The 16,260-nt window shown below is 31.5% G+C and overlaps 1 protein-coding gene across 1 annotated transcript; it reads left to right on the top strand.

The window, feature by feature from the left end:
* The first annotated feature begins 6,744 nt into the window (after positions 1-6,744).
* On the top strand, positions 6,745-8,561 carry CRF3 (cytokinin response factor 3). Its single transcript, XM_020352940.3, has one exon. The coding sequence runs from the start codon at positions 7,244-7,246 to the stop codon at positions 8,249-8,251; it is 1,008 nt and encodes a 335-aa protein (XP_020208529.1). The 5' UTR covers positions 6,745-7,243; the 3' UTR covers positions 8,252-8,561.
* Positions 8,562-16,260: the final 7,699 nt, after the last annotated feature.

Genomic DNA, 16,260 nt, shown 5'->3' with positions numbered 1-16,260 from the left:
AAATCCTAAATAAGATTTTATAAGAATAAATGAACAATTTTTTTTATTAGGGGTTAAAGTATAAAATGGTATATTATATGATATATATATATATATATATATATATATATATTATAAAAAAATTAAAAAATATGCCATAAAATTCCATTAAAAATGAACTAGTCTATAATTTTCCATGCATTAAAATAATAATAAGCATCATAATAGTGAGAAAAAATAGTTTTATCGAGAAAAAGAAAAAAAAAATTCATTCATATATAGGAATTGATCTCAATTATGAAAATAAAACAATAAAATTAAATATTTTTTTTAATATTAATTATTATTAAAATTTTAGTTAATAATTGATTATGTTTAACTTAAAGAAAATTTTATTATCTTATATATTTTAAAACTTCAAATTATAATTAAGATTTTCTTTTTTTAAATAGAGTAACTTCCAAATTTATAACAAATATTACTTCTAGTCTTAATTATGAGTAATGTAACGACCCGGCTGGTCACTACACACTATACCGTACACTTGAAACTGGACAGAAAGGAACAAATGTATACATATAGTGTCTAAAATATACATATATACATGTCCAAGTCTGACTAGATTCAAAATGTACAAAAATACATCCAAAGCTACTATACCAAGTAGTCGAAACAACAAAACATCAACAAGGATCAGCTCCGCCTGCCAGCTGCAGACTCACCACTAGCCACCAACCTATCCCTGCTCTTCTTCCATACATAGTATGATCATCGCAATCCAAACCACATGGAAACAACAAAGGGTAAGCTAGTGAAAGGAAACAACATACATATATATATATATGTGAATAGAAAACAACTACAGTTATCAGCACATCAACCAGCTTAACAACATCAACTTAAAATACCACAACATTCAGCAATAACAACACACATCTCACATCATTAGCATACAACTCATCAGCCATACAGCATAACAGCAATAAAACATATAATGCGTCGTCACACATATAAGTTAGTATTGGTCGCTTGTAATCGGTATAGCTCGACCTGGCCCCTATACCGTGGTCGCTTTGTACACGTGTGCCTCGACCTTGCCCACACACGGGACCACTAAGACTTAGAGGAGAACAGCAAGTTACCACTCCAAGGGTCAGCTTTCCAGGGAGGGTTTTCAACAAATTGGGCTCCAAGAGCACCACAACCACTCAATCCACACAATGGGATGAGGAAATTTCGAAAACAACTCCTCTAGTCTTAGTGATCAACAACTCAGCATTTCGGCCTACATCACCTCAGCCTTTTGGCCTACAACACCTCAGCCTTTCGGCCTACAACACCTCAGCCTTTCGGCCTACAACACCTCAGCCTTACGGCCTACAACACCTCAGCCTTACGGCCTACAACATCCAATATCAACACACAGTACAACACAACTGTACAGCTCAACATATCAACTCACAACAGTATACAACTGATACAACTCAACATATCAACTCACAATAGTATACAACTGATACAGCTCAACATATCAACTCACAACAGTATACAACTGATACAGCTCAACATAATCAACTTACAACAGTTTATAATTGATACAACTCAACATATCAACTTACAACAATTTATAATTGATACAACTCAACATCAACAAGCAGCGTTAACCACAAGTCATCACATTATAATCAACAGCTCAGCTCAACAACATTCATCATTAACAACTTATACAACATACAACATATTCAACACATAATACGGCTCATCCACCTTATTAACAACTCATCTATCTCGTCAAATTACCCACCCAAACAACACCAATCAACCTAGCACCTAAAATAACTTTCAACTTGACCAAATCACTAAATGTGAAATGGCAACCTTCACAGAAAACAGCGCATCAGGAGTTATACTACTCCTACCATTCTCATCCTTATCTCATATGAAAGATAAGAAGATTTCCTACAACTCTCAAGCAGACACCAAGTCATGATTCCTTCATCTACCCTGTTAAAAATGATAAAAACCGCAATAGCTATAAGCAATGCTGGCAACTTGATCCCTCTTCACTAAAACAGCCATATCTGGAGTTCTAAAACTCCTTTTTGGGTGATTCCAACGCCATTGGAAAGCTAAGATCCAAGGCTACAACTTTGATGAAGACTTTAAGACCAAATTCGGTCATCAAGACCCACCGCTGCAGCGCTCAATCCAGTGCTTTAGCTGCAACTCTCTGCCAGTTCAGTTTGCCTTCCACAGCCATGGCTGCAGATCCACGGCCATAACTGCAAGTTTCTGCCACTTCAATTTTTCTCCACAGCTATGGCTGCAAAACCACAGCCATGGCTGCAAGTCTCTGCCATCACGTTTTTCTTTCCCACGGCTATGGCTGCGAATCCACGGCTATAGTTGTGGGTTCCTGCAAGTACATTTTTCTTCCACGGCTATAGCTGTGATTCCACGGTTATAGCTGTGGGTTTCTGAACTTCCAAAAATCTCCATGGATTTCACCTTCGTTTTCACTCAAAACCTCCATGAACTTGCAATCCAAGGAGACCCAAACTATGCTACAACTTAAATGCAATACTACCAACCACATGCAACCCAAAAACCTCAAGAATCACAACATGCATGCATCCAAAACTCAAGAAGAAAAATCATCAATGTCCAACCTTCCATCAAGAACCAAAAACCCCAACTTTACCCACATGCAACCAACACAACCAGAAAATCCCCAAATTTTATCCAACCCCGAAAACATATTTTCCTTCAAGACAGCCCATGAATCAGCCAACATCAAACATCTCATGAGTTTCTAAACTCATTTCCAACCAATCCAAGCGAAAACTAGCTTCCCTTACCTTAGTGAGACGATTCCGAGCTCCGGGAAGAGAAAGGAAGAAGAAGGAGAAAAGAAATCCACATTCGGCTAGCTCCGCATGGCTTCACTCTAGAGACCTCCTAGGTGCTCACGGCTTCAGCTAAAGAGAAAGGAATTTGAGAGTGAAAATTCAAAGTGAAAGGAGAAGGGAAAGTATAAGGTGAGTGATGAGAGGGAGAAAAGAGAGAAGAATGCTACGGGGTCTCACAAGTAAAATAGGACTAGGGATGGCAAAAATACCCGCACCCGCGAATATCTACGGGTAAAATCCGTTACGGATAATAAATGGATAGACTAATTGGGTACCCGCAGATAATGGGGACGGATAATTTTTTATCCGTTTATAAATGGGGAGGGGCGGGTATGATGATATCCATACCCGCAGGTACCCGTTTAATAATATTTCTTAAATATCCTAATTATTCTTGTACCACATAACCCTAAAACTACACTCTCTCGTCTTATTTTCTTACAAAAGTAAGGTTGATGAAGTTACCAACATGTATTAAGCATGTTATAGAATTATGTTGGATATAATTTGATTAATTTTCTAGCTTTGATTGGACCAATAAAATTTATGTATTTTAAATTGTTCTTTCGTTTGGAATTATGAGATTGAATTATTGTAGCTTGGTGATGAGACTTTAACTTACTTGTGAGATTGATATATTTTAAGTCATTGATTATCTTACATTTTTATTATTATTTCAACAAAATTAACGTTAAATACAAGTTCAAAATTAATATTGAATTTTTATTTTTAATATTTCAATGATATTAAATATAGACTTAAAATTATTTGTAATATAATTTTTTTTAATTTCTTAAAAAATTTATAAATATCCATGGATATCCGTGGGTATTCAAGAAATTCATGGATACCCGCTCAATGGACACCCGCGCGGATATGGAGTGAGTATAGGGACAATCTTCATCTAGCGGGACAGGGGCGGATTTACTATTACCCGCTCTCATGGGGCTCATTGCCATCCCTAAATAGGACAAATCATTATAATAAAGAAAAAAGTAATTAAGTTAATTTTAAATCAATTCTTCTATAAATTTAATTTTATACTAAAGATATCATTTGTTTAAGTGATTATTATATTTAATACTAGTCGTAAGTGAATACATAGAAAATAAAGAAGAGTATAAATGAATTTTGTCATTGAGTAATTTCTTTTATCAATAATAACACCAGATTTGAATATAAGACCATGTGCATTCTACCTTAATCTCTCAATTTTGGTGGTTCTACAATTGAGTAATTTTAAAAACTAATGATTTTTGCTTATAATTAAGACAAAAAAAATCTAAATAGGATCAGGTTTGTATCTAGAAAATTTGAGGCCTTAATTAAACGAATTTTATGAGTCATATTCTTTTTTAGAAAACTAAGACATGTCTTAGTTAAAAGTTAAAGACTAATCCTCCAAGGTACTAAAATTCATTTAAGAAATTAATCTTTCTCAACAAATATTTTTTTAGATCGAATTTCTAATCATATGCTTAAGAAATAAAGTTGTTTATAAATCATATCACACTTTATTAGTTATGTTATGATCATCCTCTAATAGAATTCATCATTTTTTTTCTTCTAACTTTCTGAATAATAAAAATCTATTATTTAAAATTTAATAACGATAACTCATTCAATCATTATACTATAAGATATATAATTTATCTCAATTAAATTTTAGAAAAAATATTTTTAAAAAATATTTTGACAATGACTCTAATTTCAAATACTTTAATAGTATTTTATAAAAGTTGCATTCATGTACAAAAATAATTTTAATATTATTTAATATTTTAAATAAGACACTAATTTATTATGTTAATATTTATTTTAATATTTTAAATTTATAAAACAAGTCAATAACACTAATATTAAATTAATGTTCATTAAGATTTAAATTTATTTTAAATTAATATAACATTTTTAAAAAAATATTAATTTATTGAGATTGATGTAAAAAAAAATTAAATTGATTCCATATTTTGATATTTGTTAAAATAAGTTAAGTATAAAAAATAAATAAATTTAATATATAAAAATATCATTTAATAACTTAAATTAAAATAAATTTTTTAAATAATATGTAAATTTTTTTTTGAAGGGACGTAAGTCAGTGGCCTCACTCGTTTTGCCACGTCCTGATTTTGATAATGGTTAATTTATATTAAATTGTAACACTCAAACTTTAAATAAATTACATTCATATATGCTCCCAATGTTCCTTTTTAATTGTTGGTTTTTTTAAGAAAATTTTATTTCTATTTTTATGTCATTTCTAAATTCAAAGACAATATTAATTACTTTTTCTATGGCTTGTGTGCAAATATGTAAAAAGGTGTAATACACCGTAAAAAGTTTCAAAAACAAATTGTGTAAATACACTTTACAATAAAAAAAAACTTTCTACTTTGATTTTTTAGCTAGTGCACTTAGTAGGCCACTAATTAGCATTTTCTATTAACTTATATATTGACATTTAATATACATATTTTACAAAGAAAAATTAAAAAGGTATAATACAAAAGATAAAAATTATTTTATGAAAAACCAAAAATTTTATTACATTTTTTAATTTATATATAACAACCTTAAATAATTATTAAAAAGGAATAGAAGAAATACTAACTCGTAGGACAACCCAACATAACATGGAGGAACTAGGACGGATTTGACATGCTATTATAGACTCACTTTGTCATCCAAATACTTAATCTCTCCTATTACGTGCCTTTATTAATTAGTAAGGTAAAACATTATAGGTTTATAACCGAAACAAACAAATTAAATACAAATTAATTTCAAAATATTACCTGAAGTAAACAACCCATATATATTTAATTGGTATTACTCCGTGAATGTAAAATTTACTAGTGAGAAAAACATAATTTATTATCATTAACTATTCATTAATATTTCCATAATTTGCAAGAGAGTTTTCAGTTTAGAGCAGAGGGTGTGTGTGTGTTGCACACTTGGGTCTAACGCGTGTAGATTCAGCCTCGATTGTAGTAACAGTGAAACAGAAAGAACCCAGAGACGTAGTCTTAGAACAGAATTGTAAATGGCGGCGAATTCTAGGTTGTCCACCACGTTGTGTTCTTCTTGTTCTTGTATCTCAAGCTGTAAAAAGTTAATCATAAAAACCATTTTCAAAAGCAAAACAAAATCATAAAGATTAGAACCCTTTTAACTCATAAAAAAAAAAAAAAAATTATTGACCCACACACATGTGGAAGAGATTTGGAGCCCCACGGTTGTCATTGGCCAGCACACAATGGAAATTTTCCAATTCAGACTCTATGCTCCCATTTTACTCAATTACCCTCACAAACATTTTCACTTCATCTCACTATTTCTCTAATATTAATTTTGAACCCTAACCATTAGGGACAAATATCAATCAGAGGAAAAGATACTTTGATTAGTCAAAACAAATTTGACTGACTTATTGCTAATAAGCCGAGTATCTTGGGCTCACGTGAAACCTATCGCAATGTTCGAGATTTAACGCACACATCACTCACACCCGTTGATTTTATTTATTTATTTTTTTTCACTTGTTACTCTAGATTTTTTTTCATGACTCAAATTAAATCACTGCAAAATCTCAACTATGCGGCTTGTAATGTAATGCAATTGGATTTTCACGAATAACTCACATTCTCAAATTAAATTCACATCAAAGGTAGCGAAATTACTCCCATTAATTTCATTTACATATTTTTGAACGCGTAACAAAACAGGGCGTAAGGAAAAATGTTAGAAAAATAACAAAGTGGTTAAAGAAATTGTGAAAAAAATAAAAAAATAAAAGGAAGGAAAATATTTTATATTTAAAATAGCGAAAGGAAAATAATAATATCTGGGTAGCTTACCGATTTCGGCTGGTTGATCCTGTAAAAGTGCGATTTGGGTGTTTGGGTCTTGAGAAGCAGCAACTGAAAATATTGTTTCGTAGCTTGAAGCTATTTTAGCCATTCAACTCTACTGATACTTCGTCACTTTCTTCTCAAAACGCCACGCCACACACTTGAAAAGACCCACTCACACACTCATTCATTCACTCACTCACTCACTCACTCACTCACTCACTCTCTCACTCTCTCACTCACTCACAGAATCTGCATCTCTTCTCTTCCCCCATCTTTTGAATCCAAAGATTTTCCCTTTTCACCAAAAAGAAGTTTCAACGAAAGTCTCCTCCAGCCATAGTTACTGAAACCCAAAAAATTCATTGCACGAGAGATGATGCCCTTTAAACCCCTTTCCTCTTTATTCCCATCTTTCTCTCCCAATTCCAATTCCACATTTTAACACCTTTCCCCACTCTTCACTCTTCACTCTTCCTCCTCACACAACACCCAACCATGGAACACAACAACAACAGCAACCTTAACCTATGCAAATACACCGTTCACGAAAGCATCCTCAAAAAACACACCAAATCCAAAACCGCTTCCACATCGGTTGGGCCCAAACTCATTTCCATATCCCTAACCGATCCCTACGCCACGGACTCCTCCAGCGATGAGGACACCCACCGCCCACGTCAGCGTGTCAAGCGTTACGTCAGCAGAATCGAACTCCAGCCGCCGTGCAGGGCGGCTAACCCCAGAAAGAGACCCGCCGTTGGCACCACCTCCTGCCGCCCGCCGCCCAAGGTCTCCGCCTCCGGCGTTAAGTACCGCGGCGTGCGGCAGCGGCCCTGGGGGAAATGGGCGGCGGAGATTCGAGATCCCTTGCGCCGCGTCAGAATCTGGCTGGGAACCTACGACACCGCCGAGGAAGCGGCGTTGGTCTACGACCACGCCGCCATTCGCCTCCGCGGACCCGACGCGTTGACCAATTTCCTCTCGACGCCGACGAAGGAAGAGTGGGAAAACGCAAAACCACAATCGCAGTCACAGTCACAGTCACCGTCGCAATCACAATCACAATCTCAAACGCAAACGCAAACACGTGCGGGGAAGAAACCGAGGATGCAGGTGGTGGTGAAGCGGGAGACCGAGGCTTCCGGTTACGAGTCGAGCGACGAGTGTATGCACATTTCGTCGCCCACTTCGGTGCTGCGGTACGGCGAGGAGAAGAAACCGGAGGAGCCGTGCGCCGGTGCGAGTTTTTCTGAGTGTGGCGGCGAGACGGCGTCGTTTCACGAGAGTTGCGAGTATTTGGTGCAGGACATGATGCCGTGGGACGATGTTTTTCAGTTTCCGGCTCTCGACGAGCCTCTCTCCCACTTCGAAACGACGCCGGTTTTGGTTGGCGACGGCGTTATCGATTTCCAAGAGAAATTCTCGGCGTCTTCCACGTTGTGCCAAGTGGACGATTATTTTCAAGACATTTTGTTAGCCTCCGAACCTCTCGTGCTTCTCTGACTCAATCTCAAACTCAAACCCAAACCCAAAGTGAAAGTGAAAGTGAAACTCAAGACTTTTTTTTTTTTGCGGGTAGCAAAAAAAGAAAAAAGAAAAAAAGAAAAAGAAAAAGCTAGTTTATATTTAATATATTTTGTTTAAATAGTTTAATTTTTCTGCGTATTATTTATTTGGTGGAGGAATTCGGAATTCCGCTATGAAGTTTTGTTTGGGTTTAATTTGAAGTTTGATTTCCTTTGCCTAATAATGGGGTTGTTGAGAGTGTAATATATTGTCTAGTATGAATCCAAGTGTGTATGAAGTTGTTTGATTCTGGTTGCTTGGGTTTTGGCATTTCTGTTCTGGGTGACTATTCTAATAACAAAAAGAGAAGAGAAAAACCAAAAAAAGATGTGTAATGCGTGGAGTTGCCAAGTGCCGACTCAACTCATGCTGCCGGTGATTGCGCTCCACCGATTGATCCCTGGTGTAAAGGAATGGCCCTTTCAATTCCACACATTGCAAATAACAATTCAATAACACGTTTCCCTTGTTTCCTTCTGCTTCATGTTCCCTCTAGTATGGATATTGGATAATACTACTTAATTAAACTAATATATATTAAAAGATTTAATATAATTTTATTTTACTCTCCTATAAATACTTGTTGAGAATTTTTTCTAACCACACTTTTTTATGTCATTTATTCTACTATTTATTATTTATATGAGTATGACACACTTTGCAATATTTCTGTACCGTTAATTATTTTTATTTTTTTATGCCTAATCTACTTTTTTAGTATAATTTATCTGCAACGAAATGGTATAAATATACTTTCTTCGAATTTAAATTGTCCGGTGGCTCTGGTGAAACACAGTGAAAGCTGCCACAAAGCAAACTCGGTAAAATGATACAGAAGGAATAAAAACAAGTGCGATTGTATCTGCTGACAAAATAAAAACAAGACTAAGTCACTCACTAGTGTAGCAGTACATTTAAATAAAATTTAAAAATAACAAATGCTAGATTTTACTAGATGAGAAGGAAACTGAAGAGGTTAAAATTTTGAAACAAGGGAAAAATTACAGAAAAACAAGTTATTTAACCTAGATTGAAAAAGATCTTTCGTGTCTTTTTTTTTATTTTTAATATTTATGTAAAAAAAATTTAAAATAATTAGATGAGTAAGTAGTTAACAATTATGTATGAGTATTTTTTTAATAATTACTTAAAAGGTGAAATGTTTAAAAAATAAATTTACAAAAATAAAAATAAAAAATAAGAAGTATGAGAGAGAATTTTAAAAATTCAGGAACACATTTAGGGTTTAAGAATTTTAAAAATTGTGAACAGAATGTGTATACTAAAAATGTGTAACACATTTATTAATAATACAGATTAATATATATTATTTCCATCCTTAAAAAACAAATTATTTATATATTTATTAAGATCAAATTTAAGTTGAATATAATTTTTAGGTTTAATTGAATTTTTAATCTATGTAGTATATATAATTATACGATTCTGGTTCCTAAAATTATAATTGAAAATTTTTAATCTTTCAAGTATTAAAATTATGCAATTTTAGTCTCCTAAATTTTAATTAAACAATTTTATTTTATTAAATATCGCAAATATATGATTTTAGTTCTTTAAGTATCACAATTATACAATTCTTGATTTATTTAAGTTCATTTATTATAATTTTTATTATGTATTAAATGATATATATTTATTATTACTAAAATTATTAATATATGTAACTTATATAGGTAAAAATTTGTATAATTGTAATACTTAAAAAATTAAAATCACACAATTGTGATATTTTAGAACTAAAATTATTTTAAAAAATTGAAAACTAAAATTACACAACAATACTCGAGGTACTAAAATTACTTGATTAAAATTTGAGAGATAAAAACTCATTCTAACTCTAATTTTTATGAATGGAGGTGTTTTACGTGATGATCAAGGTGAATGGTTCTATGAAACCATCAAATTAATGATACTATCTTTAATTTAAATTGAAATTAAAAAAATTAATTTGAAAAATAGTATTTAAAGGAAATAAAGTAATATGAATAAAATAAGATAGCTAATATAGAAAAAATCACATGCCTTAATAAGAAAGAAAACAATTCTTGAAAAATCCAAATACGCAATTGGAATGTAGAAAATAAAATTAATAAAATTAATTAGTGGCTTTAATAAGATGCAGTTGATTCGCTAGACCTTTATCATCTTTAAATTATTACGTTATACGTTCACCAAGCGCAACATACAACGTAGGCAAATCAATATGCAGTACAACTATTCAATATTTTACAGTTTGAGTCGACTTTAAATAGATGGTAAAGAAGTGTGACTAGTGAGTTTAAAAATTTAAAACTGAATAATGTGTTAGTTCTTAAATAAAAAAATTATAGCCAACAAATAGAAAATTAGGAGAAGAGATCTTATTTGACCTCTTTGAGGGTGGGACTAACCAAGTATGCAGAAGGAAGGAAAATGTTGGGCTGATCGTTTTATATTTAACCCATGCTTAAAAATTGAAAGTAAAAAAAAAAAACAAATTTATTTTCAGCAAAAATAAATATACTCTTGTTACAATATATATATATATATATATATATATATATATATATATATATATATATATATGAGGATGGTTCAAACGATACCGGTGTAACTTTTATTAAGTGTTACACCACTCAATAACTTTATATTAAATGTGAATTTTGAAAATCCAACCGTTAGATTGAAAGTTCATATCTCTTAGATCATATATGTTAACTTTTGTTAAAATTGAACAACAATTTGAAGGTAATCAAAATTAATATATATATATATATATATATATATATGAGGATGGTTCAAACGATACCGGTGTAACTTTTACTAAGTGTTACACCGCTCAATAACTTTATATTAAATGTGAATTTTGTAAATCCAACCGTTAGATTGAAAGTTCATATCACTTTATACGCGTATATCAAATTTTGTTAAAATTAAACAACAACTTGAAGGTAATCAAAGTGTTCATATTTTAGTGTATTTTGAAATGAATATATTACGTCAATTTTGTTTTATAAAAATGAAGTATCAAATCATCTTGGATTAATATAAAATTTTGTATATATGATCTAAGAGATATAAACTTTCAATCTAACGGTTGGATTTACAAAATTCATATTTAATATAAAGTTATTGAGTAGTGTAACACTTAGTAAAAGTTACACCGGTGTAATTATAATCCCCCTCATATATATATATATATATATATATATATATATATATATATATTATCTATTTGTAACGGTTGAGTCTGAAGAAACTTATTGAAAAGAATACTTGATGTTGAACTTGGAGAAGTTTTTTGAAAAGAATACTTACTGTTGAGTCTAAAGAGACTTGTTCAAAAGAATATTTGGTGTTGAACCTAAAGAAGCTTGTTGAAAAAATACTTGAGTAGTTGTTTGAAGAGGCAAGTCAAAGACTACTTAGATTTGAGTCAAAAGTAACTTGTTGAAAGAATATTTGTATCTTGAAAAAGATAATGGAATCTGGTTGAATTAAAAACTAGACGTAGTCTCTGGATTTGAAACAAACCAATATAAAAATACTTGTTTCACTTTGTCTATTGTACTTTATCATTGCGTCCATAAAGTCATATTGCTTCATTGTTTTTGAAACTAGGAGCTTTTGAGATACACTATTCAACTCCTCTTATAGTGTGTATCTTTTTCTCCAATATCCTCCATCATGGATATTTCAAACTCACTTTACATAGTCTTAGTAAACACTTGACATAAAGAGGAGTTAGTAGCACCAAATACAATATCAATCACATAAAATTTAACATAGTATCATTTCCAACCTTTTTTACAAACAAGGTGTTATGTACTTTACCTTTTTCATAGTTATTATCAAGCAAGAATTTACTTAATCTTCTAGACCAAGACTTAGGACCTTGTTTAATCCATAAAGTGTCTTTTTCAATTTAAAGATGTGATTAGAAAATTCAAAATCAATAAAATCATGGGTTGGTGAACATAAACTTCTTCCTAAATGAAACCATTTAAAACTACATTTTTGACATCTATTTGATAAAGCTTAAAGTCCATAATAGATGCACATACCAACATCAACCTAATTGACTCTATTCTAGCTATAGGGTCATAAGTTTCATCATAATTAATACCTTCTTCTTGATTATATCCCTTGGCAACCAATCTCACCTTATTTTTAATTATGGTTCTACACTCATCAAACTTATTTCTAGAAATCCATTTTGTACCAATTATAGGATGATTTTGAGAGGAAATGTTTAACTTGAACCTATTTGATCAATAGACATTATATGCTCAATAATCAGTCAAGACCTTGGTGCTACAACACAATTCCATAAGATTAAATGTTATTTATTGAAGCTTCTAAACAATAATACTTTGTCAACCTTCTAAGTACTAAATAGAACAACTTTGAAACACTTGAGCATAATTGTTAGTACTCCACATGAGAACTCTTTTATATTAAAACTCAAAATTAAGAGTTTGTCATTATTAAAACACATATTAAGACAGGATTTAACACAATATGCTCACTTTTACTCACAAGTGTATCTTCTTCTCCAACACGAGCAACAATATAATGGAGTGTAGGTTTTCTTTTCCCAATTAATTTTGATTTACTTCATCAAAATTTTGACATGGAAGAAACTAGGGGCATAACTATTTCCAATAGGCTTTAAACTTGCAATGGTAGCTATATTAAAAAGCATCGATCCAACAAACCCACAAGGAAACTCGAATGCACGAGTTTCTCTATGCTAAAAAGTAACACTACAAAAAAATCAAGTTTTAGCGACCACCAAAATCGGTCGCTATTTAGGTAAATTCAGTCGCTATTTCATTCAGCGACCGAAATAGCGACCGAAAAAATCCGTCGCTAAAACCCTGGTCGCTATTTCAAATAGCGACCGATTTTTTTTCCGTCGCAATTTAGCGACCGAAAATTCCGTCGCTAGCCAATAAAAATCCGTCGCTAAAATTTTGGTCTCCTAACTTCTGGAGACCAATTTTGCGACCGAATTTTTTGGTAGCAATTTCCGTCGCTAATTTTTGTATTTATTTAATAAAAATACTTTATAAATCAGTCGCTAAATCGGTCGCTAAAACTGAAATAGGTACGGATAAAAATCAGTCACTATTTCGGTCGCTAAAAAAAGTGAAATAGGCACGGATAAAATCAGTCGCTATTTCGGTCGCTAAAAACCTGAGATAGATACGGATAAAATCGGTCGCTATTTCGGTCGCTAAAATTTAAAATAGCTACCAATTATTTTGGTCACTATTTCAGTCGCTAATAACTTAAATTAGCTACATATAATTTCGGTCGCTATTTCGGTCGCTAAAATATACCAGTATTTTTAAATTATTTTTTATTTATAAATTTATACCTGTTAACGAATATGAAATTAACAATATATTTATTACACAATTTATAATAATAAACTAGAACATACTAAAAGACAAAATCTTATCGAAGAAGATTTATATTATAGTGAAAACTAAATAAAATATAAGTATGTCAATATAGTATGCTAAAAACACAATAATAACATAAAACGTTTAAACTTGAACAAAGTAATAGTCAAATACAATAAAATATCTTGAAACAAGTAAAATAAAGAAGCTTAATTAAGGGTCTTCTGCTATGTCATCAAGAGCATCATCAACAGCATGGTCAGGATCATCTGGGGTAGTACTCGGTGCAGGACGGGTTGGCCTTAAAGGGTCAATGTTGAGATGGCGTAGTATATACTGCATCTGCTCATCATGCTGTCGTATATGCTCTTCCAATGCTTTTTCCTTTGCTTCCTTTGCAGCAAGCTCAGCATTTAATTTAGTTATCCTATTTTGCATTTCTTCAATCACCCCTGCAGTGACTGGTGATGGCTGTGAATTAGAAGATTGTGGAAGTGTTGAGCGAATGAAATCATCGGTCAATCCAGCAAGCCCATACAAGTTTCCCTTCGAATTCTTTTTAACCACCTGCAAATAAACTTCATTATCACTAATACAAGTAGAAGCAGAGCCCTCTGTGTCATCCTGTGTAACTTGTTGCTTGACTTCAATTAGACGCTCCTTATATTTCTCCTAAAAAAATAAAAAATATTATTTCAACAAAAATTTCAAGGAAATAATATTTTAAATAATTCTTACTTCTACAACAGTAACCACCTAGCTATTTTATCTAACTGTTAGCTACTCTAAGATGCTATCAAAAGCATAAAGTTACCAGTAATTGGCAAATGTTCAAATTCATATATATATATATATATATATATATATATATATATATATATATATATATATATATATCCATGATTCCAAGGAGCAGTATGCATTAACAAGAGAGTTACAATTTTAAGTTGAAGGGGCTACACCATAAAAACGTAAAAAACCATTACTTCATTTATTAAAAAATGGTAATGGTAGAACAATTAATCACAATTTGATTCCATTGAAATAAACTAATAAGGTTTGGTTATTGAACCCCACCACATGCTCTAACAAATAACCAGGGGCTTCCTCCAAGACAATCAATATAGTTTATGGCAGTTTTAGTGTAGACATGTCTATCACATGTCACTTTTGGTAAAAAAAAAAAAAAAGAATTGCAAAAAGTATAAAATGGTTATGTGATAACAGTACAGAGTACAGACTACTGAGCTGAATCAAATGTTTGTGAATATGCCTTTACCATAAAATTAGCAGGACACAAAAAGATTAAACCTACTAAAGAATTTTCTAATGAATACTTGAAAACAAAAAATCTTTCAAATATTTTACAAATACAATTGTTAAGGTTCACAGTATATTTATTAAACCTAGTCTGGTCTAGCCTGTCTGACCAGTGAAACTACAGCTTAGGCTGGTTCAGCTCAAAGTAGGACAGCACTGCTCAAATTTAGTCACAATCCATAGGTTTTTGTCAAATTCACTCAACCAAGACTGTTAAAATCTCATAGCATATATGTAGTATACAGACAGCATATTCTCCACTGCCTCCATGCCTAACAATTTTGAGTCTGTGACTTAACTATGACCAATGACACGTAATACCAAATGGCTAACAAAAGTCATGTCCTAGGACATTTGATTATTTGGGTTTATGAAAGTAGTTTATGACCTTCCAATAAGCTCTTTGTAATTCATTTCAACAAGTTTCACGGCAAGCTTTTGAATAAGCTCTCGTTTGACAGTAGAATATTGAATAAATAATTAATTAAGCTGATTACTCAAGCAAACCACATATACAAAGGGGAAAAACTGCTTCTAGCATTAACTGGCCAATGTGGGACTTGCTAATATCAATAGTTGAGCTGAGATTAACCTTGGCTTCTTTCCCTTTTCTTATCAAAATTAAACAATTTAATAATAATTAGGATAAAAGGTATTTGAATAGAATGATTATTCAAATTGTTTTATGAGAATTATTTTTGTAGACTTTTTAATTGATTCAATAGAATGATATTTATAATTAGTATAATATATATATATATATATATATATATATATATATATTCAATTTACCTTATAAATAGAACTATGATATTGATATAAAAAAATATAATTACGGTTCACAGTTAAATTTTGATAAAAGGGTATATTAAATTTTAATGAGAACACCATTAACTCTTTTTAAAACTAATCTAAGATTTCAAGATATTAATTTTTTAAATAACCTACTCCGTTCTCATACTATATGTATTATCAATTATTTAGTTTTTTTAATAATTAATTGTGATAATAATTCTTAAAGTATTAATCTAATGAGTAATTAAATAAGTGCATAATATTCATTAACTTTTTCATTAACATATCTATTTTGCAATGCATTTATAATTATTATTTACAATATAAAAACATTCAGTTCAAGAGACACATTGACCCATTTCCCTAACTAGACTATCTTGATTATATCTTGGAATAATTTAGAGTATCTTACAGATTATC

Source organism: Cajanus cajan, chromosome 9 (assembly GCF_000230855.2).
Source record: "Cajanus cajan strain Asha chromosome 9, NIPB_CcT2T_4, whole genome shotgun sequence".
NCBI lineage: Eukaryota > Viridiplantae > Streptophyta > Magnoliopsida > Fabales > Fabaceae > Cajanus > Cajanus cajan.
This window is presented reverse-complemented; position numbering and strand designations above follow the sequence as displayed.

Bases quoted from the DNA above. Each gene is read 5' to 3' on its own strand.
- CRF3 (XM_020352940.3), top strand. From the start codon at position 7,244: ATGGAACACAACAACAACAGCAACCTTAACCTATGCAAATACACCGTT.